Consider the following 26466-nt stretch of genomic DNA (forward strand, 5'->3'; position numbering starts at 1 on the left):
CAAGAATTTAAAAATGGAAACTATGAACATCTGTTCTGATCTGGGCTTACACATTTATTTCACTAAACTCACCAAATCCTTTCCAGCCATATTTACATATCTCAAAACCCCAAATATAAAGGAAGAAACACAATTCTCAGCAAGTTTGCCCAAAATAGGGTCAATCATGTAGCAAATTTCATGCACCCAGCAGTTTATAAGATTAGATTTTCTGTTTTCTGTTCGTGCATATGCAGATTTTCTCTGCACAAAGGCTAAGCCACAAGTTTTTCAGATGAAAACCAAAATAAAAACAACTTCTGAACCCCTCCCTGCCTCTCACCTCGCACATTAAGGCTAATGAAGGGTGTATTTATACCCAAACTCTGCTCAGAGTGGTAGGATAATATGTCAACAATTTAAGTCACTGTTTTGATAATACTGTTCCTGGCATTTCTGATACTGAAAAAAATGTGCCCAAGAAAAAGAAAAGAGAGGTAAGTGGGGAGGGCAACTGATAGTACTGTTCTTTCTTTTTTCTTAAGAATCCTCAACCAGGAGCTTCTGGGTTGGTGAACACAAGGGGATTCGGGGAGAGTGGTACGCCTGGGGAGGGCATGTAGGTTCTTGGCGGGCCCTTTTCCCAGGCCTTGCCCTGGGCATTTTTTCCATCTGGCTGTTCCTGAGTTATCTCCTTTTATCATAAACTGGTGATCTACTTTACACTGGCTACAGTGCTCAGGCCAGGTGTCAGTACTGGAGGGAATTTGGTGTCCATACACCAAAAAGTCTGTTGCTATGTTGGGAAAAGGAGAAGAGAAAGGGAGGAAACGTACCACAAATGTAGTAATTGGGACTATCTTTCTATATTACAGATAACTATGTTAACCAACAGCTGTTAAGAAAAGGTCATTGGAACCATCCTTTTGTGAGTTGATATGGATAATTTTAATCACTAATTATTTAGAAAATGATACCTCTAAATTTGTAGGTCTTTGGTTTTAGTATTCATTTATTATAATAAATCCAATTCCATAGGCAAGTCAAAGGTTTCAGCTGCATTCCAACAAGTAGAATTCTGAAGTAATGGAGTCTGATTATGTGCTATTTTACTATATTACTATTCTTATATTATCCATTAACAATAAAAACTTCAAGTTTTTAACAGGGAGCCACTTCTACTGAGAGCAATGTCATCCTGCATGACCTCCACCATTTAGCCACATAAGATCTCAGGATAGAATGTAGGCTATTACTCTTTTTCAAGGATAAAATCTTTCTTCTTACGCCCAAACCAGTTATTCTCATCTCTCTCGCTAAGATTTTTAGTCTTTTTTCCACCACAATACCCATTTTACTCTCAGGTTTTAGGCAACCTTAAAAAGACTACTGATTGAGTCTAGTAACTTTGCCTTCCATTCCATTTTCAACTGGGATTCTCAAAATTCTCCATTATTATTATTTTTTAATACATTTATTTATTTTTGGCTGCGTTGGATCTTTGTTGCTGCGCACGGGCTTTCTCTAGCTGTGGTGAGCGGGGGCTACTCTTCGTTGTGGTGCGCGGGCTTCTCATTGCGGTGGCTTTTCTTGTTGCAGAGCACAGGCTCTAGGTGTGCAGGCTTCAGTAGTTGTGGCTCACGGGCTCTAGAGCGCAGGCTCAGTAATTGTGGTGCACTGGCTTAGTTGCTCCGCAGCATGTGGGATCTTCCCGGACTAGGGCTCGAACCCGTGTCCCCTGCACTGGCAGGCGGATTCTTAACCACTGTGCCACCAGGGAAGCCCAAAATTCTCCATTTTAAAACTGGCTATTCTATACTTAGCTGTTCTACGGCCTTAATGTTCTATTGAAATTGCAAGCTCCTTTGGTCTTTTCTTGGTTCTTATTCTTCTTTATCTCCCTATAGCACTGAAACTCCTGGGAATTCTCTCCTTCTTTGTTCAGGCACTAAATAAAAAGTTCTATCTTGCTAACTTTATTTTTTAAATCTCACTTCTGTAACCCTTGTAGGCTCTTTTCTGGTCATCTAACTGTGGGACTAAGGATCCTTGGCCTCACAGCTCTTCTCTCTTCCATGGTGAACTCAACCAGTTTTTAGGATTCTTGTGGATAACTCGGAAAATCTGTATCTTTAATCCCTATGTGAATTTTCATCGGCTTAGTATATATTAGTTTTAATTGATAAGAGGAACTGCAATTCACTACTATTTTTTAAAATTGTATTTCCTTCATGCTAGCTGTCTCTTGTTTTTGTTAACACATGACAAGTTTATTCACACTATCCTGGATGCTTCACGTTCATAACCATCTTTCTCCCTTAACTTACACTGATCCCTAACTGGGATCAAAGTTCCATATCTTTTGTAGTGTTGCACATTCATCATGGCTTAACAGAAATATCATTTCTTCTGTGAAGGCTTCACAAAATACTGAAGATTGGGATGACTTCTCTCTTAATCTTTACGGTGTTTAATTAACGTGTATCTGTATCATCTCTAATTATTTTGTATTAACCTCCTGAAAGGAAAGGTACAGTGTAGTCAAATGTAGGTTACATATGCTTAATAAATGAGTAAATAATTTGAGATTTAAAAAAAGACTGTCATGAAGAACCTTAAAAACAAAATGTATGTTGGTGACTCTCATACTGTCTCCCTGCAGCTCTCTCTCTCCTGGTCTGGGTAAGAGATGGGACTGCAATAGCAATATGCACAAACTGAAAGGAATGACTTTAATATGAGAATACTGTACCTTTAGGCCCTTTCCCAGGTGTGGGTTCTACAGTAGTTTTGCTCCATATAAGTATGACTCCACCTGAGTCTCCAGTAAGAACATCTCCATTCCCCAAGAATGTCAAACACTGCACAAACTTTGGTTTTTCATATTTCTACAATGAAACAATGAGAATTTTCAGTTTTCCCTTTGGCATGATGACTTTAAGCTTACTCAACAATTAAAAAATTAAAGTTTTATAATGAAGTTATAACATTCTGGTCCTTACCCCAAAAACTCCCTGTTTTCTTGTTAGTGAATTGCCACTCCAGGTCCAGAAAAAAATGTGAGATTTACCACAGGTTATTATGGTATTTGCATCTGTTGGATGGAATTCCACAGCCAAAACAACTTCATTTGTTGTCTGTGGAAAGAGAAATAAAGCTTTAGATGAATGTATATCCTTATCTCCATTAAGTACCAATTACAGGTACTGATAATCAAAGATAGGGAAAATTTTTAAGGAAATGCCTTTCCTTCAAAGTTCTATTTTCCTGAAAAATTTTAATAATAGATTTTTAGAATAATGACTTAAATTTGATGTCCTTATCCTATTATATCATCTTTTATGCTATCTATATATAATAACTCTGCACTAGGAAGACATTTACACGAATTAGTTTTAGGTTGTTTTAATTTCTTGCACATTCAAGGAAAAGTATGCTAAAACTAGCAAATGAAAGAGCAATGTACATGCTGTCTTAAAGACATTGCCATTTTGGTCTTAAAAAAAACAAACCAGTCTTATCTTTCTTTGTACTACACTATTGACCATTCATTCAGGAAAATATTACTGATTTAGAGATTCATCCCCATGCTGAAGACATAATAAGTAGATACAGAATGGTCACTACTGATTCCTACAGAATGAAAAAACAAAAAACAAAGAGCTTTTATGCTCTTTCCTCAAAAAAAACCTAGGAAAGGGACCTCACTCATTAAACTTAAAAGCTTTTGCACAGAAAGGAAACCATAAACAAAACGAGAAGACAACCCACAGAATGGGAGAAAATATTAGTAAACGATGCAACCGACAAGGTATTAGTCTCCAAAATATACAAATAGCCCATATAGCTCAGTATCAAAAAAACAAACAAGCAAATCAAAAAATGGGCAAAAGAGAAACAGACGTTTCTCCAAAGAAGACACACAGATGGCCAAAAGCCACATGAAAAGACATTTAACATCGCTAATTATTAGAGAAATGCAAATCAGAACCACAATGAGGTATCACCTCACACCAATTGCAATGGTCATCATCAAAAAGTCTACAAATAATTAATGTTGGAGAGGGTGTAGAGAAAAAGGAACTCTCCTACACTGTTGGTGGGAATGTAAATGGGTACAACCACTACAGAGAACAGTATGGAGGTTCCTTAAAAAATTAAAAATAGAACTACCATACGATCCTGCAATCCCACTCCTGGGCATATATCCAGAGAAAACCATAATTTGAAAAGATACATGCACCCCAATGTTCACTGAAGCACAATTTACAACAGCCAAGACATGGAGGCAACCTAATGTCCATCAACAGATGAGTGGATAAAGAAGATGTGGTACATAAATACAATGGAATATTGCTCAGCCATAAAAAAATGAAATAATGCCATTTGTAGCAACATGGATGGACCTAGAGGTTATCATACTAAGTGAAGTCAGACAGAAAAAGACAAATATCATATGCTATCACTTATCTGTGGAATCTAAAAAAATGATACAAATGAACTTATTTACAAAACATAAACACTCACAGACATAGAAAACAAACTTATGGTTATCCAAGGGGAAAGGTTGGGGGAGGGGCAAATTAGGAATTTGGGAGTAACATATACACACTACTACATATAAAATAGATAAACAACAAGGACCTACTGTATAGCACAGGGAACTATACTCAATATTTTGTAATAACTATATGAGAAAAGAATTTGAAAAAGAATACATATTGTGTGTATATATATGTGTATGTGTGTGTATACATATGTATAACTGAATCACTTTGCTGTACACCTGAAACTAACACATCATTGTAAATCAACTATACCTCAATAAAAAAATAAATATATAAAAAAGTACACTATTAGGGATGTAATGTACAACATAATAAATATTATTAACACTGCTGAATGTTATATATGAAACTTGTAAAGAGTAAATCCCAAGAATTCTTATCACAAGGAAAAAGATTTTTTTTCTATTTCTTTAATTTTCTATTTATCTGAGATGATGGATGTTCACAAAACTTATTGTGGTAATCAGTTCATAACAAATATAAGCCAAATCATTAAGCTATACACCTTACACTTATACAGGGCTGTATGTCAATTATATTTCAATAAAACTGGAAGGAAAAAAGAAGAAAAAGGAAAAGATAATGTGTTGATAACAAAGCAAAATTAGTCACCTCTCTTCCAGAATTGGAATCTTTTAAAAACTGATTCAACAGTCCTTAGTTTTCACTTGGAAAAAATCAAAACTACTCGACAGTTGGATCTTATGCCAAACTGATTAATCAAGGATTATAAAGCTAACTATAAATATTCCCAAGTATACAAACCCATGGTTCCAGTGGTAAGATATTCAAGATATAAACCGAATAATCTATGAAAATAAATCACTTTGGGTATGAGTGTGGCCTTACAGGATATTTTACTTTAACTTTTTATTGATGTACACTATATAATCAGAAAAGCTCACAAATCCAGAGTACATAGCTTGATAAGTTTTCACAAATTGAACACACCTCTGTACAGCATCTAAAGCAAGAAACAGAACATTACTAACATCCCAGAAACACCCCAGATCCCTTTTCTACCCACTACCCCCTCCCACTGCTGAAGTAACCATGATCCTGATTTGCAGCAGCAAAGATTAGCTTTGTCTGTTTTATTTAAATGGAATAATACAGAAGGTATTCCTCTGTGTCTAGCTCATTTTATCAACATTACATTTGTGAGATCCACAAATGTTGGTGCATATATTGTAATTTGTTCATTCTAATTGCTGTATAGTATTCCTTTGTATGGAAAGACCACGTTATTGATATATCTATTCTCTTATTGATGGGCATTTGAGTAATTTTTTCTTTTATTTTTGATTACTTGTTTTTTGGTCAACACATGTATATACTTCTTTTGGGTTTATACCTAGAAGTGGAACAGGATGGGTCAGAAGGTATGTATATGCATGTGTTCAACTTTACTAGGTAATACCAAACAGTTTTCCAAAAGCGCTGCACCAATTTACATGACTAGCAGCAGTATACGAGAGTTCCAGTTACTTTACACCCTCACCAACCTTAGTGATTTTGTCTATTCTTACTGATTCATATTTCCACATATATTCAGCTTGTCAACGTCTATAAAAATCATGCTGGGATTTTGACTATGTTGAATGTATAGACCAATATGCAGAGAACTAACATCTTTACGATACCGGCTTCTATCCATTACTACTGTATAATCCTCCAATTATTTAGGTCTTCTTTAATATCTGTCAATAAGGTTATGAGTTGCCTTACTGAATTTTAAATTTACATAAATTAACAAGTAATGTATTAAATCCCCAATCCTTGTGACATAAGCCAGGACAGAGCTTATCTACAGAAGAATAAAGTTAACACACAGGGAGAAGCTAAGAGGGGTGACAGAGAATCAGTGATCTAGTCCCTGAATCAAATCATTCCTGAGGCAAAATCTCCCTCTGACCTTTACTAGAGGTTTTCTTTAACTCCCTAAACATGAATCAATAAACCCTCGTTAAATTTGCTTTAGTTGTTTTGAAGTCGTTTGCAATGAAAGAGTTCTAATATAGATATTTGGGTTACAGAGTTGAGTGAACTTGCTGACTGACTGGGTGTGAAAGTGAGGGAAAAGGAATCATGAATGATGCCCAAGTTTCCAGCTTTAGCAACTAAGTGGAATGTGATGTTAGTCACTGAGAGGCAAACTGGTTGGGGGCTAACAAATATGATTAGTACAGATTTGGACACATTGCTTGTGACTTGCGGGATGAGGCATTCAAATAAAGATGTCCAGCAGGCAAACAAGAATTGCTCTTGCTACTCTAGGCTGGAGTTAGCTGATGTGGGACATGGCAGGTAGTAACCAAGGCCATGGGAACAACAGGAGCAGCATATGATATCAACAGAAGACATGGGATGTAACTCTCAGGAACACCAACACCCAATGTTCTGGAAAGGAGATCCAGGAGTGGCCACTAGGAGGAAAATCATAAGACTTCATATGGTAGCCTTCCTACAAAGGACCAAAATTCACATATTTCACTTCGGTGTAACTTCCCTATGTTTCAATGTTAAATTACTCTGAATGATGGCTGAAAAAGACAATCTATCTTCATTTATGTTTTTTAAAGTCTGAGGTTTCCTGACACCTTGTATTCCTTTCAAGTACAATCAAATCTACTCTACTACTTTCAAAAGATTAACTTATACTATTTAAAAGAAATAACCTCTTTTCATCCAACAAGCTGAAAGCTTGAAGCTTACACAAAACTAAGAAAGAGCACAATTGAAGAGGAATGTGACGTTATTTAAGAGTATAGCAAATATGTCATAGGCTTTTAAAAGCCATCCTGTCGGGGCTTCCCTCGTGGTGCAGTGGTTAAGAATCCACCTGCCGGGCTTCCCTGGTGGCGCAGTGGTTGAGAATCTGCCTGCTAATGCAGGGGACACGGGTTTGCATCCTGGTCTGGGAAGATCCCACATGCCGCGGAGCAGCTAGGCCCGTGAGCCACAACTGCTGAGCCTGTGCGTCTGGAGCCTGTGCTCCGCAACAAGAGAGGCCACGATAGTGAGAGGCCCGCGCACTGCGATGAAGAGTGGCCCCCACTCGCCGCAACTAGAGAAAGCCCTCGCACAGAAACAAAGACCCAACATAGCAATCAATCAATCAATCAATCAATCTTTAAAAAAAAAAAAAAAAAAAAAAGAATCCACCTGCCAATGCAGGGGACACGGGTTCGATCCCTGGTCCGGGAAGATCCCACATGCCGTGGAGCAGCTAAGCCCGAGTGCCACAACTACTGAACTTGCCCTCTAGAGCCCACGAGCCACAGCTACTGAAGCCTGCGTGCCTAGAGCCCGTGCTCCGCAACAAGAGAAGCCACGACAATGAGAAGCCCACGCACCGAAATGAAGACAGCCCCCACTCGCCGCAACGAGAGAAAGCCCACGCGCAGCAACGAAGACCTAATGCAGCCAAAAATAAATTAATTAATTACATAAATTTAAAAAAGTTTTTTTAAAGCCATCCTCTCACTTTGAATCCCTTTGAAAGCCTGTCAGAGGGAGGCCGCTCCTGAGCCATATGAATGCAGTTGCAATGCTAACCTCATTCCTCTCTTACAAGTTATAGCCTGCTCTAAACGAAAGGATTAACACTATTCTATAGCAACTATAAAGGCTGTAGCATTTTATTTAATAATCCCATAAACATAATTAAAACCAAAAAACTTATCGTTACATATGCTTTTCAGTTATGTCAGCCATATTCCAAAGGTTGAATTTTTCCTTTAGATTTTCTAATCTTTAAAGATTGAAAAAAATACCATATTTTGTTAATGAAAAAAATAACATATTTTGTTAAAGAAGAAGAAGCCAAGTAGAGTATACAGTCTTAACTTTGAGATTACACATCCAACTACTTTGGCATTTCAGTAGTACAATGTGTCTGAAATATCACTGAAAGTGGCTGAAGCTGCTTGACTACTGTATCTTAAAACTGACTACCATAAGAATAATGACAAATCAATAAATTTGATGAATTTGGCCAGCTGGTGCTTTCTTGAAACCTAAGGATATGCAATATACTTCCAAGGATTTACAAAACAAATAATGTATTCTAAAAGATAATACCCAATTAAAATGTTTTTACCTTTATTTCTGCTCCTTTTGATTTCTTCTGCCAATCCCATACAGTAAGCATATGTTCATTGGAGTCATCGATAACACATAAATGAACACCTGAATCCTAAAGAAAAGTCAATTTAAATAGGCATTTAAAAATTTTCAGATAAGGCTGACTTTCTAAAAAGAAATACCATATTATTAAAACTGCCAAGTTTAAGATAATCCAAAATCCTTTAAACTCATGGTTCCTTGAAATATAATGAACATACTATTTACTAAGACTGTATTTTCTTCAGAAATACAATAAAAAGTCTTAAAAATTTTTTTTTCCATTTCTAATTTTTTCCCCTAGGTTGATCTCCACTTGCTATCTAGCCACTTCTATTATTCAGAGATAGCAAATAATTAATTTGGAGGATACCCTAGTCCCTTCTGCATCTTCAAGTATTTTCTGCTTTAAAGTAGTCTGACTGCATTTAAAGTATTTTCCTTTGAGGTAGATGTGAAATGTATATAACTTTATAACTTTGCTCCTAAATTTTGGTAGTTTGATAGAACAAGCTAAAATTAATGGCTATTTTAAAGTTTTCCTATTTGTTTTCCGTGATATACCTGAGTTACATTAACATGAATAAACAAGATAAAAACATAACTAATGCCTCCCAGTTTAAGAAAAAGAACTGTGGATGATACTAAAAGATTATTTTTTTTCTAGTAGCATTTGTAGTATATGCCTTATGATGTCTATGGAACAAAGAAATATTGTGGTGATAAGTGAGAGGTACCGAGGAAGGGCAGAGCTTACTTTCCTCTTTATCTTTCTTTTATCCTGTATTGGAATGATTATCTAAATGAGGAAAAGTCAGAGTGTGAGGCAATCCAAGATAGTCTTAACACTGTAACAATGGTATCAACAAGATGACAACAGTTCCTGTTACAGAGATTTTGGGGGGTAAAAAAGGTAGTAAAAGTATTTCCCTTCTGTCCTCTCATCTCCTTTTCTAAATGCCTTTCTCCCAATTCCTGACTCATTATACCCCTTGACATTCAGGGCCTGCAAGTAAAGTTCCTATATCCACCCAAATTGACCTTTCTGCTCTAAAAATGTCCCTTGCTCCTCCATGTCCCACAAAACACCCATAATCCAGAATATAGCTGCTGACAGTTAGGAACTGAAGAGATAATATGAATACATAAATATATTCTAAAGCATGAATGAGGCCCAATAAAATCTGGAGGGATATTTGTATTTGAAATTAAAAATTATGATCCTAAAATAAAGAAGTTTTCCTGTATACTCTATAATAATTACATATAATTCAAGAATAAATAGAATGTTTAAGTGAGCAACATCTTGTTTTATTTTCCCCAAAATAAAGTCTCAAGGCTTAGGTAAGATGGCTGAACACTGAATTTTAAACTTAAATTTAAAATCATGCTGTCGGGGCTTCCCTGGTGGCGCAGTGGTTAACAATCTGCCTGCCAGTGCAGGGGACACGGGTTCGAGTCCTGGTCCGGGAAGATCCCACATGCCGCAAAGCAACTGAGCCCGTGCACCACAACTACTGAGCCTGCACTCTAGAGCCCACGAGCCACAACTACTGAAGCCTGAGCGCCTAGAGCCTGTGCTCCCCAACAAGAGAAGCCACCGCAATGAGAAGCCCGCACACCGCAAGGAAGAGTAGCCCCCGCTCGTTGCCACTAAAGAAAGCCCGTACGCAGCAACGAAGACCCAACGCAGCCAAAATTAAATACATAAATAAATTAATTAATTAAAAAAAATCATGCTGTCATCAATTCAGAACCAAAACAATTCATGATTTTAGTGAACACAAAAGGTCTGATTGTTTCCTTTACTCCAATATGACATTAAGAAAAGACAATACTTGTGGCAGAACTGGCCAAGTTTCACGTCTGTACATTTTCTAAATAAAATAGATCTCCATGATTCAAGCTGAAGCAAAAGCACATCTTATTGCTTGTTTCAATTTTACTATGCTATGTATGCATTCCTTTAACCATTTCCTGCTATTACATTAGAATCCTATTTTAGGACAGAACAAAGTAAGTATAATTAAGCGAAATATCCTGGATCCTATCTAAACCAAAGTACTTTAGCACTTAGGTTAAAATGCTGGCCATTGTTAAGCAATAGCTAACATCTAATTTTTCAATTCAATTATCACTTTCTATGAACACAGACACAAACAAAACTGAGCTTAACTTCTTTTCTGTGTCTTTGTGCAGCTGGTCTGTGTCTTTGTGCAGCTGGCTAACTCCCTTAAATACTTACTGCTTTTGAAAAATCCAGGCATCCTACTCCACGCTCAAAAGTTCCAAGTCCAATAATCTGCAGTGTAGATAGACTAACTGAATCCCACACTCTGACATGGGGTTGCAGGGGCTGCAGAAACAAGGGGAAAAACACAAGACAGCAAGATAACTAGTATTTAGGGAGATGAAAATAAATACCGCTCCCACAAGAACTGCTAACATATGCCCCCAAAGAATCTTGAGCAGGTATTTTCTTCTCATACCATGAAAATAAGGAAATAACAAAAGTGATAACAGTAGCAGCAAATGATTTGAGTATTTACTATGTGTTATATACTATTCTAAGTATATTACATGTATTAATTCATTTAATTCTCACAGACCTATGGGTTAGGTGCTATTTATTATAACCACCATTTAACAGATGAGGAAATTGAAATGGAGATAATAACTTGTCTACAGTTATCCAGCTATTAAAAGGTGGAGTCAGGATTGTAACACCAGCAAATTTGCTCTGGAAATCCTGCTTTTAGCATTACTTTCATTCCTGAGAAAATAATACTTTTTAAAAGAATCAGTGTCCAATAAATTGCTAAGCAAACAGTCCTTAAATAGAATTTACAACTGGAAGGGGTCTTAAAAGTCATCCAATATAACCCCTCCAACTCCTTTTTCTTTAAAGAAACTTTAAGTCAGAAAATGTCATGAGTAGTCATATACATGCTAATCAGTCATCATTAATATTCACTGTTGATCCTTACAAATAAGGGATTTGTTATATAAGCCAATTTAACAGTACTGAATAATAACTGAAAAATTTTAAGTGTTATCATTTCTAGTCATATATAAAATCAAGGGATTCATCAATTTAGGGAAACATTGATAAATTATTCTATGTTTAAAAAAATTTTTTTAACAAGCTTATCAGTTCTCCCATTTTTACAAGTAAATAGTTTTCCTTAGGGAGAACACTTATTTTTTTTTGAAAAAAAATTTTTACTTTGACTCTCTTTTTTTTGGAATGTTATTACATCCTAATATTTTTTTCCCTGCTTACACTAGAAATCCCTTAATAGTTAAATTTTAAGAGAATAAAATAAATAAGTTATGGTTAAAATTACAATCAATTCCATTCTAATATCAATATCACTAGGTACAGAATGCATAAAACTGTGCCACTCACCCTTCCATCCTTATCCACTCCAGCTATCTGTCCAGTTGCAATCCTAATTTTGTCAGGATGTATAGCAAGGCTAAAAAGCAGTATTAACAACAAATTTAAATACAGGAAAGACATAAAACAGCAGAAATATGCCTAAGTATCAACATTTTTGAAACAAATAGTTTTTAATCATTAAAAAAATCTCAACGTGACCCATTTGTTTTATTTTCTTTAGCAAATCAAATAAACATCAATTACCTAAAGGATTTCTTTTCTAAGTTTTCAGCTGTACTACTTCCTTCTTTGTTAAACTGGACAAATTATCAGAACACTAAATCTGAAGAAAATATTTACTCATAATTGTGGCATGATAAATTAAACTGTTCTCATTTGTTCAAGTTCCTTTCTAGTCCTGCACCTAGGAATAAATATTCACATGGTTTTATTACAGTGAAGATGCAATATTGCACTGTGTAATTTTACTTTATTAAAACATAAGCATGGGCTTCCCTGGTGGCGCAGTGGTTAAGAATCTGCCTGCCAATGCAGGGGACACGGATTCAAGCCCTGGTCCGGGAAGATCCCACATGCCGCGGAGCAACTAAGCCCATGCGCCACAACTACTGAGCCTGCGCTCTACAGCCCGCGAGCCACAACTACTGAGCGCGTGTGCCACAACTACTGAAGCCCGTGTGCCTAGAGCCTGTGCTCCCAACAAGAGAAGCCACCACAGTGAGAAGCCTGCACACCACAACGAAGAGTAGCCCCTGCTTGTCGCAACCAGAGAGAAGCCCGCGTGCAGCAACGAAGACCCAAAAGCAGCCAAAAATAAGAAATAAAATTTTAAAAATTAATTAAAAAACAGAAAAAAAGCATAAGTACTTTCCCAACTGTCACATAATCCTCATGCATATTATTGATTTAATACCTCTTTCGTCATTTCTATTTTTCTACAAAGGACACGGCAGTCAACATCTTCACACACAGTGCCTCCAACCTTTTAATTAGTTCTTAACACTAAACTCTTCTAAGTTAAACTTTGGGCCAGAAACTTTTAAGTACAAATTAAAAATACTGCAAAATATATGCCCACATTTCTCATGCTAAACATATGAGTGATGAGCAAGATTTTTAAAAGGACGTCTTCACATCCATATCTAGAATTCTTCTACATCTTGCAACCAAGGGGTAAGCGCAACTGAGAGTATAACTTTTTTGTTCTTGGTATGTATTGCTCATTACTTTCCGGAAGAGTAGTATCAATTTAAATTGTCATAAATAAAAATGTTTGAAAAGTGTCACTAAAACTTCCCCATATTAAGAATTATACCTTTTAAAATGCCTTGATAATTTGATTGGTATAAATGGTATCAATTTTTTTTTTGGGGGGGGCCGCTCTGGGTCTTTCTTGCTGCACGTGGGCTTTCTCTAGTTGTGGTGAGTGGGGGCTACTCTTTGTTGCAGTATGTAGGCTTCTCATTGTGGTGGCTTCTCTTGTTGCAGAGCACGGGTTTCAGTAGTTGCAGCACATGGGCTCAGTAGTTGCGGCATGTGGGTCCTAGAGCATGTGGGCTTCAGTAGTTGTGGCATGCAGGCTCAGTAGTTGTGGCTCGCGGGCATAGGTGCTCCGCAGCATGTGGGATCTTCCTGGACCAGGAATCGAACCTGTGTCCCTGCATTGGCAGGCGAATTCTTAACCACTGCACCACCAGGGAAGTCCAATGGTATCACTTTATTTTCTTTTATTACTAAGGAGGCTAGAGTTTATCAATGTTTCTTTAACTCTATTTTCTCTTACTTAAATAGTTCACATCCTTTATTGCGGTCAATTATATTAAAAGTAATTAAAACCCTAACATTAACATTTTGCCATATTAAAATCCAAAAAAGAGGGGATATATGTATACGTATAGCTGATTCACTTTGCTGTACAGTAGAAACTAACACAACATTGGAAAGCGACTATACTCCAATAAAAAAATAATAACAAATAAATAAAAGTTGTGGAAAGAATTTAAATACAAAAAAACCCAATCTTTTAAAACACATTTTAAAAAGTGAAATTGCTGGATTAGGTAATATATATGCATGGCTCAAATATCAAAAGCTATAAAAACACATATTGAAATTCTGCTAAAATCTCATCTACCTCGCTATTATCCCTACTCCCTGCAACCCCAGGTAATCACTGTAATCAGTTTCTTTTTATTAATAATTCTGGAAAAATTTTACATATGTGGAAGCCAACATAAATATTTATCTTCCACTTCCTTTTTACACAAATGGTAGAACACTACACACACATTTTCTTGTTATTTAAATTTTATACTTAGGAGTATGTCTTAGGGATCTTTCCATATTAATACACAAAGACCTTCCTCATTCTTTCTTTTTTAAAAAAATTTTATTGAAGTATAGTTGATTTGCAATGTTGTGTTAATTTCTGCTGCAGAGCAAAGTGATTCAGTTATACACATATATATTCTTTTTCATATTCATTTCCATTATAGTTTATCACAGGATTTTTTTTATTTTTAAATTTTTTTAATTTTTAAAAATTTTTTATGAGGTGTGTTTTAAATTTATTTATTTATTTATTTATGGCTGTGTTGGGTCTTCGTTTCTGTGTGAGGGCTTTCTCTAGTTGTGGCAAGTGGGGGCCACTCTTCATCGCGGTGCGCGGGCCTCTCACTATCGTGGCCTCCTCCCTTGTTGCGGAGCACAAGCTCCAGACGCGCAGGCTCAGTAATTGTGGCTCACGGGCCCAGTTGCTCCACGGCATGTGGGATCTTCCCAGACCAGGGCTCGAACCCGTGTCCCCTGCATTGGCAGGCAGATTCTCAACCACTGCGCCACCAGGGAAGCTCCCTATCACAGGATATTGAATAATTCCCTGTGCTATACAATAGGACCTTGTTGTTTATCCATCCTCTATATAATAGCTTGAGTCTGCTAATCCCAAACTCCCAATCCTTTCCTCCCCAACCCCATCTTCCCCTTGGCAACCCCAAGTCTGTTCTCTATGTCTGTGAGTCTGTTTCTGTTTTGTAGATATGTTCATTTGTGTTGTATTTTAGATTCCACATATAAGTGATATCATATGGTATTTGTCTTTCTCTTTCTGACTTACTTCACTCAGTAAGATAATCTCTAAGTCCATCCAACCTTATTCTTTCTTTATAGCTGCATGGTAACCTATAGGTACACCACAATGTTACTAGTCCCCAGCTAAAAGATATTTAGGCTGTTTCCAATCTTTCCTATCACAAATGATGTTGTAATAAATAAGTAATTCTGTACACATATTATTCTTCTAGTGAAAAAGGCAATATTTTAATCATCTCTAAAAGTTTAACAATCTATATAATATTTTAATAGTCTAATATATATTAGCATAATTTTTTTCTAGATAAAGATATAGTTGCCAGAATAGTACAGACATAGAAGATTTTAAATGTTGGAAAGTAATGTATTTAAGCAATAGATAATTAAAGTTAACTAAGAAGTAGTAAAATTAATTGAGTACTTTAAAAACATGCCAAGCATATAAAGGAGTTCTCACTTTTTTACAGTTTGACACCCTATGGGATACTTTAATCCTTATTCAGCCATGATTCCCTCTCCCCCCAAAAGCATCAAGTTCAAAATTTACCTACATAAAATAAATCCTTGAGCAATATTTAGTAACCAATAATCACTCTCAGAAGTATGTAAAAGTCTAGAATGCCCCACATATATTTGATGTTATAGGCCAGAAGAAAAAGACCATAAAAGATGTGGGAAAGAAGAAGAGGTCCCAATTGAGATCTATAGATGATACGTTTTATTGCAGTGGATGTCACACCAACCATTTTGGAGGCCTGTAAGTCTTTTTTTTCTTTCTGAAATTATCTACAGAATGCCCATAATATCCTTAAGTTCTTAGTTTTCCACAGGAAATCATTTCCAATAAAAATCCAGATTTAAAAAATAAGAGCATGAAATTAAAAAATGAACAAATGTAAACAATACCAACCATTTCACACAGTCTGTATGACCCAGGTAGTGTCGTTGAGTTCTCTCCTCATAATTAAATAGTACTACTACTGATGCTATGAAATAAACGATTTCCCCGGTAGGAAGAAGGTAAACATTAGCTCGACAGTCCTTTCCTCGATAACCATATCTTAAAAGAGTCAAGGTTTTTAATAAACATAATTTTCAAAGTTTAAATAAACAATTTTTTCATGGATACTTAAGGGAATCAGGAAGGTATAAGAAAAGAGGACTGGAATGGAACTAGAAAACTCATGTCCTGCCATCAGCCCTTGTGGAACCCCAAGAACTTTTATTATGCTTAAATCTTAGTTTCCTCATTCAACAAACAAATACATATTGTGCTCCTAATATGTGTCAGGCACAGAGTTGAACACACACATCTGAACAAAACAAATGTGGGCCTATGTCTCTAGAGGTTATGCTTTGCAAGGTGACAAAAATTAACACCAAATATATCATTAGAAATTGTGGAAAGAAAAATAACAGGATGCTAGGAGAAAGCATAAAAGGAGTATCTAATTTAAATGGAGAGAGAAAAAGAGAGAGATCAGAAGAAGGGCTATCTGACAAAGTGACACTTATGCTTGACCTAAATGATGAATAAGAGATAGCCAGGCACAGTCTGGTACAGGCAGAGTGTCCACTAAGAAGTTGTACAGAATAACAGGATTGGTGAGTTTTCTCAAGCTAATTTCTGCCAAAAGGAGGAACTGATTCAAGGTGTCGGGGAGGAGGATGTAGGAGAATGAAGGCAGAAAGCAGAGTTCAAACTATTAGCTCCTTCTGCTTCACTGAGAGTTTCTTAGAGTGTCTAAGAGAAATGAGACTTTCTAAGTGAAATAAGGAGCACTTTGTTTTATATACTCATTTTTTAAAAAAGTCTGGTGGTGAAGAAGTCAATTCTCAAATTAGAATCCACCTTGCTAATCTGAGCTCTTAATAAAATAATTCACATTATTTCACAGCTTACAAAATGCTTAACTGATGTTTTCTTACTTAATTCTTACAATGGACCTGTGAGATAGGGATTATTAACATCTTTTTATAAGTGAAGGAAGTAAGGTTCATTAGGGATAAGTGGCAGAGCCAAGACTCAAACACTAGCCTTCCAATCCTAATCTGACGTCTCTTCTACCACACCACAAGCACCTGCCTCGATGTTCGTAGGATACTGTTTACCCTATCTGAAAATATTAATTTTGCTGGCTTTAAATTGCGAATAGCAAAATACATGTAATATGTGAAAGGATTAGAGATGACATCTCCTTACTTTCTCAAGTGGTTGCTATGTTTATTACATTTACTTTTTTTGGCATAAAGACAATTTTGATAGAGGTCAAGTAAACTAATTTTTCTTAAACTAAAGACAAAGCAAACAAATTTGCTGTCACAATAGAAAAGGATACACCCACTCCAGTTTGAGCTTCTCAGGAGGCAGCTCTGTTCTGATGTCATCATAGTTGTCAACATCAGAAGGAATGAACATTGTAATTGGTCGACCTCGCATAAACATTTTAACATATTCTCCTTCTGTTAAGACACAAGAAAAAAATTAAGACAGATGTATTTGCTGAATATTCATAGAAAAGTGTATTATTAATGGGATACAACAAAAACAGATAAAAAATAGCTACTTCAGAGTTCTAGTCTCATTATACATGATTGCTTTTGTATAAAGACCTAGTCCAAAACATTGTAGGAAAAAAACCATTGGTCATTTCCTTAAGTAAGAATAACTATTTTCATAATTAAAATATAATTTATCTATAAGTTGACACATTTCAACAAGATGGCCAGGAAAGTTGAGGTACAAAAATGAAAAGAAAATAATTTTGTGATGGCAGTTTCTCTGACAATTGAAAAGAGATTATCCGAGTAGACAACAACCATGTCCACCACACTACCTGATCAACCTACTGACGTTTAATGGCATACAAAACATGGCCTCTGAATATACCATGAGGAGTGAAGTCAGACACCCTCATAAGTCAGGACGGGGAGAGAGACTAAGCACTCTGCTACACAGGGCAGTGACCAGAGCTGGATGGAAAGAGGACCACGGTCCCCTACTTCACAATCATGCCTACAATCAGCCTTGAGTCTAAGCAATTAAATTATAATACACTAACATTTTAAAGACAGTGCAAGGAAACAGTTTTCTAGTTAGCAGCAAAAACATCTTTTATTTATATAAACCAATAGCTGTTTGTAAGATGTGCAACAGTCTAAAACTAAAAATGTTAAAAAGACAACTCCAGAATCAAATCAAAATTTATTGTACACCTTTTACAAATGAAAACAATACTTAAGTGAACAAACGAGACTGTGTGTGAGACTGTGTTGGGATCCCTGGCCCCAGCATCCCAACCTACATACAGACAGGTTTAATAAATATTGATGGTGGTCGTGAAATGTTTACAAAAGAACCTAAGCGGGAAGGAGAAAATAAGGGACTGAGTACAAAAGCATAGGCAATGTCTAGAACTTGCTAACTTGTCTGTTATATGAAAATCATGTTAAAAACAGACTGAAAATGTGATCATCAACCAGAGGCTGATACAACCTTAGGACCTCTAATAATGACCTAAGCTACTAAGGAAAAGAGTAGATAATCCAATAGCTTATGTAATGCAAACCATGGAAGAAGGAAAGAAATTATTTGCTGAATGTCTGTAAATATTTCTTCAGAGTCAGATTTTAAAACTGTGCTTGTTATGGGTTAGAAGTTCAAGTTATTTTTATTATTATTACTCATAGTGTGTTCGGCCTCAGGGTTTGATCTAAGAACAGGCTAAGACCTCCCACGCCATAGTTTTAATACCACATGATGTATGTCTCTATTACTTCTGAATCTAAGAGTGGGCTCTGCTTCCTGATGAGTTGTAGCATAGCTGGACTTTGATGATAACTAAATGATTTAGTTATGAGCTGTAACGATTTCCCTTCAGCAATCATCTTTATCTGTATCTCCTTGCCATTTTTTGTATAGTTCACTTTCTTATAGGTGTCAATTTGTTACATACTTTTCCCTCTAGTTGTTTTTTTTTTTTTTTTTTTAAAGAATATGAATTCTTAAAGGGAAATATCCTGTCCTTTGGAATTTCTTCCAAGATCACTGATCAGAGGTGTACAGCATAAATGCTTTCTGAATGGAAAAAATAAAATATTTAATAGATGCTTCTATTGCCAGTTAGAAGAGATTATATGTCCAGCAAAGGGAATGGGTTAGGGATAACATCAAAGAAAAAGAAAGCCCTCTCCTTTGCTAGTAGAGACAGCTCAGAATACTGCATTGATTCCTTTAGCAACTGTCAAGCAGCACAAGCAACTAACTATAAGCAAAGGAACTATGTATCTAGCGCCTGTGAACTTTTCTAATATAAAAATGGCAGTGCATGTTAGAATGAAAATGCTTTTCCTGCCGAAAAAGTGGCAGTATGCATGCTGGACGCAGAGAATATAATCTAGACACTGGGAACAATTCCTGAGACTGAGAGGGAGGCACCACATTACAGAGGAAAAAGCAGGAGCTTTGGAGAAAAAGACTGATTGGGATCTGAATCCCAGCTTTACCCCTTCCTAGCTATGTGACTTTGGCTTCATTTTCCTAATAAATAAAATGATAATACTACTTACCATTCAGAATTATGACTGAGTAAATATCACACTGTAAAGTGTAAGGTCTTTGACAAATATTTATTCCCTTCCCTTTGTGAAGGATTTATGACCATTCTAAACACTGTCTAGGAATTGCTTGTAATACATGATTTAACACACTGTAATCTCTCTTCATAAGCTTTAAAGTGACTGTCCACAGAACAGCAAGTGCAGCAAATAAGTTAGAATTCTGAGGGTTCTATCAGGTACACTATAATACATGGGTCACAAGTTCAAATATCTACAGGCCCAGGCAGGAAATGCAAAATGAGAGCAGTGGGAGAATACAGGACGACCAGTTGGGGTTCGGGCACTTGCATACACCAGGCCCCATCTCAGGAAGGCAGCAGTTAATCATCCTCAGGAAAGATGTGAGCCCAGTGCTGCTAGATCTTCCCATTTTTCAAGAGAAACAGAAAATCTATAATTTACTGTGAAATCTCCCAATTTTTAAACGTTTACTCCTTTGCCAAAAAAAGGGAGAATACCATGTGAAAACACACCTTTGGCCTGCATGTAGCTCACTAGTTTGCAACCTAAGAAGAGTCTTTACCTTGGGAATTAGGTAAAATATATAGATGAAGAAGAACCTCTCTCCTCCTCAATCACTGTTGAGTCAAATTCTCACTGCAAACCTTTTCTTGAGGCTGTCAGGCTTATTGATCTTATAGTCGAACAACTTAACAATTTGTTTTACCCAAATGCTACTTTCTGGCTGTCCTCACTGTATACCAGCATGAAAGTCAAGGGGAAGAGACGGGCCATGGGACTGGTCAAAGAAGAGTTTGAGATCAGTAACATTAATTAATACATTAATAAAGTCTGGTGGTCCAGAAAAGGAATGTGAGAAAGAAATGATTAAATTATCTCATAATAATTAGTAAACACACTATAGGGTTATCTGTATTCAATAGTGAAGCTGCTGCTTCCTGAAATGGAATTAATCTCAACATTTTATCTCCTATTTTGACATTGTGAAAATTCCTGGGACTGAGAGGGAGGCTATACAGTATAGTGGAGAGAACACAAGCTTTGTGATACACACAGACCTTGTTTGAATCTCAGCTCTACCACTTACTAGCTTATGCTCAAATAAAATATTCTTCATTGAATCTGATCAATGCTTAATTATAAAAGAAGAAATTCAGGGAATTCCCTGGCGGTCCAGTGGTTAGGACTTGGTGCTTTCATTGCTGGGGCCCAGGTTCAATCCCTGGTCGGGGAACTAAGATCCCACAAGCTGCGTGGTGTGGAAAGAGAGAAAGAGAGAGAGGGAGGGAGGGAGGGAGGGAGGGAGGAAGGAAGGAAGGAAGGAAGGAAGGAAGGAAGGAAGGAAGGAAGGAAGGAAGGAAGGAAGGAAGGAAGGAAGGAAGGAAGGAAAATTCTGTGGGATATTGTTGATACCATAAATACCATAAATTTTATTAGTTCATTTCTCTAGACACATATAATGCTGGAACTGGAAGAAATCTTCGAGGTCACCTAGTTCAAACGGCTACTTTTACAGAAGGGGAAACCAAGGCTCAGAGAGGTCAAATGAGTTCCTAGACTGTGTTCTGTTGGGAAATATTTTCATTCTAAACTATGTTCTAGATCTGCACTATCCAAAATGATAGCCACTGGTAGAACACTTAGAAGGCAGCTAGTGTGAACTGAGACATGCTGTAAGTGTAAAATACACAACAGATTTTGAAGATTTAGTATGAAAAAAAAAGTAAAACATCTCATTAATGTTTTTTTATATTGATCACACATTGAAATGATATTCTGGATATACTGCATTAAATATACTAAACTTAATCTTACCTGTGTCTTTTTATGTTTAAAATGTTGCTACTACAACATTTAAAATTATATGTGTGTTATATATTATGTTTCTATTGGACAGTACTGTTCAGACCGTGGTGATACCTTTAGGCTAGTCCACATAAGTCCAATTACCTGACAGTACAGCTTCCTTATAATCCAAATAGTATTAGCCTGAGCTCTGGATCCCAACAACAGGAAATCAGAGAGTACAACAGAAGAGGAAGATGTTTCTGCTCTATTATCTTTTGGAAGAGTGAATGCTAGGCAAAAATTTGAAATACTGTATTTCCATGTCCTTCTCGCACACCTCTTAGTCCTTCCCCTTCAGTCTCCTCATGTGCTTCTACTTTAGCACCTCCCCTGGGCTGTCCTATCCTCCAAAGTGCTTCAAATTGCAAAATGATCATTATATTCCCTAATCCAAACTTTTTGGCATAGTTATTCTCAGGTGTTCTGAGAAAAGCAGTATTGCTGAAATAATTCATACTGATATAAATAACTGGTTATTAACATTACATGTTTAAAAGATGCTTATCAAAATTTATTAATCTTTCACAGATTATAAGAAAGCAAAAGGAAAAATTCAAGGAGAGTGTAGAAGAAAATTAGTACTGGGCATACTCTGCTCCAAGATTGGTTCCTCCTGTGCTTTTTTTTTCTTTTAAATAGCTTGCTCTGTTTCTGCACCTAGAGATTTTAAAGAAAGCCTTTCAAAGGCAACAGCAGAGCTTCAAGGGTCTGGACTATGACTTGTACTTGTTTATGTAATGGGTGCCGCTTGTAGAAAGCCTTCTGAACTTCTAGAATGCTTACAATTTAAAGCATCTTTCTCCTAAAGTTTTCACTTTAGGAATTCATTTTTATATTTTACGATCTTTAGAACTAAAGAGCTCCCCCCACAACTGAATTTGAATTTTATATTTAACTAAAATGTAGCTAGCTGTGAGATGCTACCTAATTCCAGCAAACAAACAGAAAATTTAAGAATCTTTACTTAATTTGAGCTTTTTCTCTGACACTACCAGTTCTATTCCCCAAAACCACAGAGCTACAGAACAGGCTGGTAAACAAGATGCTAGAAATACTGTTCACAATTTTATGATAGAAAGTGACAAAGACCATTTAAGGAAAGTTAAAATCTTTTCTTAAAACTCATTTATTTTTAAACAAAATATTTCAAGTCCCAGTTAATGATCCAGTTACACTCGAGTAATAATTTTTAAAAATTCCAATGAAACAATGTAATCTGTAAGGATCTTTGGTTTTTGAACAAAGAAATTGATTTGTGCTATAATAAAGTCTCAATTTCACCCCTTTTCAAAGGTCTAGTTGTAAAAATAGATCATAAATGTAGACTCCAAAATAAAAAGGGGAGTCATGAATTTAGAAGGATATATAATCTAATCTTATTGTGCTCATCTAAAAAATTCCTAAAAAAAAAAAAAAAAATTCCTAATTGTGCTTGCCAAATATTATGTAGTTAGTTTTACTGGCTGGGACAAGAACACAGGTCTGAAAAATCTGACCAAATACTAAAATGCTACCTTAATTTTCGTTGTTCTATAGGTAGAGTTCTACTAGCTGGTAAATTTTATTGAATTCTTAATTACATGGGGGTGGGGTGAGGTTACACAATGAAGATGTAAAAGATGTTAACCTAGCCTTTAGGAGCTTACAAGACAGACATAACCAAGTCTTATGTATCTGCTGGTCAACACTTATCTAATTACAGTAAAAACCCAATTTGCAGTTAATTACTTTCTTGAATCTAAACCTCCTTTAATCAGATTTTTCTTTGCTGTTTTGTTTTTTGGGTTTTTTTTACAACTGTGATTGCCATAAAATTACTTGAAAATATCAGACATGGGAGTTTGTGTAAGCATTTTAATTATTTGTACTGTGTGAAAAAGGCTTTCTTTGGTAAAAGATGGGAAATACGGCTATTCCAACAATATAAGGCACATAAAACTTCTGAAAGATTTGCTATACTGCTGAAAACATTTCTGAACTAAGCAAAACATGGTTGTACTTTACAAAGTCCCTCAAATCACTCATTTATATCCCCAGGAAAAGTTATCTTAAACACTAAATGAAAAAAATTCTTCATTTTATCTGAATACACCAAGTTGGATTTAATTTTTTAAAAATAAGAAATCAAAAAAAGAAACTTCAGATATCGAAATATTTATCCCTCTAAGTCTTTCTCAATTAACTATAGCAGAAAGAAAATCAAGAGGCCCAAGGAGAACAATAAAAACCCATATATGAAATTCTAATTAAAGAGTATTGAGAGACCTCATCTTTAATGTTTTATTTCTTTAAAAAAAAAAAAAAAAAAAAAAAGGGACTTCCCTGGCAGTCCAGTGGTTAAGACTCCATGCTCTCAATGCAGGGAGCATGGGTTCGATCCCTGGTCGGGGAGCTAAGATCCCACGTGCCGCATGGCGTGGCCAAAAAAAAAAAAAAAAAAAAAGTTAATTAAAAAAACCCCCAAAACCCAAAAACCTGAGTCAAATAAAGCAAAATGTAAAGATCTAATAAATCTGGGTGGTCAGTATATAGGTGCTTGAAATATTATTTGCATGTATTTTTAGAAAGATTAAAATATTTAATCTTTAAAAAGTTTAAAAAGCATTACTTAAGGAAATAATCAATAGAATATTTTTGGTGAAATTGTTCCTTGGAGAATCAACTATGAGTATAGCTCAGGAATGTGGAATGTGATTCACTATGCCTTTTCTTGCAGTTTTGTATATGTCACTGATCATTTGTACCTCTTTTCTGCTACACTAATCACAAGTTTCAGAATTCTTTTCAAAGTGCTTCAGGAACACAGTAAACAATTGATAGAGTGGGCAACACATTGTGGAGTCTAACTGCGGTTTCTGGACAGAACGGATTTCTAACTATACGAGCTCAGTTAACTGGCATGCTTAAGGAATGGAGATTTTCTAGTTAATTGCATTTTCTAGTTTAGATTTTTTTAAAAAATTAATTTATTTATTTTTGGCTGTGTTGGGTCTTCGTTGCTGCACGGGGGCTTTCTCTAGTTGCGGCGAGCCAGGACTACTCTTCTGGGGTGGCTTCTCTTTGTTGCGGAGCACAGGCTCTAGGCGTGCGGCTTCAGCAGTTGTGGCACGAGGGCTCAGTACTTGTGGCTCGCAGGCTCAGTAGTTGTGGCTCACGGGCTTAGTTGCTCCGCGGCATGTGGGAATCTTCCCGGACTAGGGCTTGAACCCGTGTCCCCTGCATTGGCAGGTGGATTCTTAACCACTGCGCCACCAGAGAAGTCCCTAGTTTAGATTTTTTTTAAAAAAAAACTTATGCCTACAGTTGTGAAAATTCAGTATGGGTGAAAAGTCTTCAACTGGAATAAAATAAATATGCACAAGACTAGGATACTCTCATGAAAAGTCATATTCTCCATGTTCAAAGGGGGCACTTGGGACTTTTTTCTCAGCTGAAAATAAGGAAAGAGGATGTCAAGAACACATACTCTTAGAAGTTGGGATAATTTATACTAAAAAAATTGGACAGCATTTAAATACATTTTAATCTATAAGACTGTTACCAACAAGGTATCAGATCTCTGCTTAAAAAAATCTCCAAGAGAGAAGAGGTTCCCCCTTTTTGGTCTCCTTTTAAATACAGAGAATACCTGGACAAAGCCCAGACCTAGGGATCCAAGTAATGATTATATATCCTACTTAACATATGCCAATAGGTAAATTTTAGAAGTGAGTGTATTTTTTTGGAGGTGCAATATTTGGTTTCCTGCCCTTCCTGCTTATTCACATTTAAAATAGACTTAAAGCTAGCACCCTTCTTTCCAAATTCTGGAACTGCAAAGTTTTGGATATCATCTCAGAAACAGCAAGGAAAGATTCTATCTGTAGTGCAATTAAGGGCTTTTGATTTCTTTGGTTTGTTTCAAACTGTACCCCTCAGCAGGGGACAATATACTTCCTCTCAGTAGGTAACACAATATACAGACAGTCTCAGTAGGACTGCTATCCTATATTCTTACAGGTAAATTTTAGTTATTCTTTCAGATACAATGCTTAGTTTACACAGATGTGATCAGGTTTTAGGACAGAACATGCCTGGAGCCAACAGGTCAGAAAACAATACAAGGCACTAAACAAAAGCACCTGTATTCAAGTTTTTTAAAGGTAGATTAAACATGAGTTAGTGAAGGTATGGGGGCTGCCTTCCATTTTCTATTTGCTGCAAGAAAGAGCTTTCAGAAAGTTATTAAAGAGACTCTTGGCAACGTCTAGTCTAAGCCTAAGTATATGTAAGGAACCTGAGGTCCAAGGTCTCAAGAGTCATAGGGAAAAATTTATTATCAGATGAAGGATGTTTTATTTTTTTTTTCATAATTTCCTTTGGCAAATGAAATTTTTAGTTCCTCCCCAACCAACACTCATAATTTTAGTCATTGTAGGATTCTGATTCTTTAAACTTCTGTGATTCACCCCTAACTAGGTCTCATGCTTATTATTATTCTTACGCTCTTTCCACTAAACAACTTTGCTTCCCTTTCCTAAGTGAGGTGTCCAATGACTCTTCTGCTGCTTAGAATGAATCTATATTTTATAAACGCAACGGTTAACAAATACAAAATTGTGTGCACACTATGATCAAGGACCTCCTTGCTACTCCTAACACAACAAGAAAGCTCTTGCCTCAGGGCTTTTGTACTTCCAGTTTTCTCTGTTCATGAAATTCTTTTCTCCAGACACCCAAATTGTTCACTCACTTCATTCAGGTGGCTCAAATGTCACTTTATCACTTTATCAGAGATGTCTCCCCTAACCACTCTATAAAAAATAGCAATTGTCTACTCTCCTTATTCTTTCCCAATATGTATTACCTACTGACATATTAAGCATTTACTGT

The 26466-nt window shown here is 36.2% G+C and overlaps 1 protein-coding gene across 8 annotated transcripts in view; it reads right to left on the minus strand.

The window, feature by feature from the left end:
* Window positions 1–26466, minus strand: part of EML4 (EMAP like 4) — a 159110-nt gene that overhangs the window by 34259 nt on the left and 98385 nt on the right. For 6 of the 8 annotated variants that reach the window (XR_014254270.1, XM_082427670.1, XM_082427674.1 and 3 more), the window contains 8 exons: window positions 17505–17628; window positions 16076–16225; window positions 12082–12151; window positions 10918–11028; window positions 9430–9471; window positions 8650–8745; window positions 2982–3116; window positions 2732–2867 (listed from right to left, as the gene is read on the minus strand). Coding sequence is in view for 7 of the 8 variants with exons in the window: in XM_082427670.1 (XP_082283796.1) it covers window positions 2732–2867; window positions 2982–3116; window positions 8650–8745; window positions 9430–9471; window positions 10918–11028; window positions 12082–12151; window positions 16076–16225; window positions 17505–17628 (864 nt within the window). In the remaining variant the exon portion in view is untranslated. The remainder of the gene's footprint in view (window positions 1–2731; window positions 2868–2981; window positions 3117–8649; window positions 8746–9429; window positions 9472–10917; window positions 11029–12081; window positions 12152–16075; window positions 16226–17504; window positions 17629–26466) is intronic. The other 2 variants (XM_082427673.1, XM_082427672.1) reach the window with 1 other exon arrangement.

This window comes from Balaenoptera physalus (genome assembly GCF_965194825.1).
Source record: "Balaenoptera physalus genome assembly, chromosome: 15".
NCBI lineage: Eukaryota > Metazoa > Chordata > Mammalia > Artiodactyla > Balaenopteridae > Balaenoptera > Balaenoptera physalus.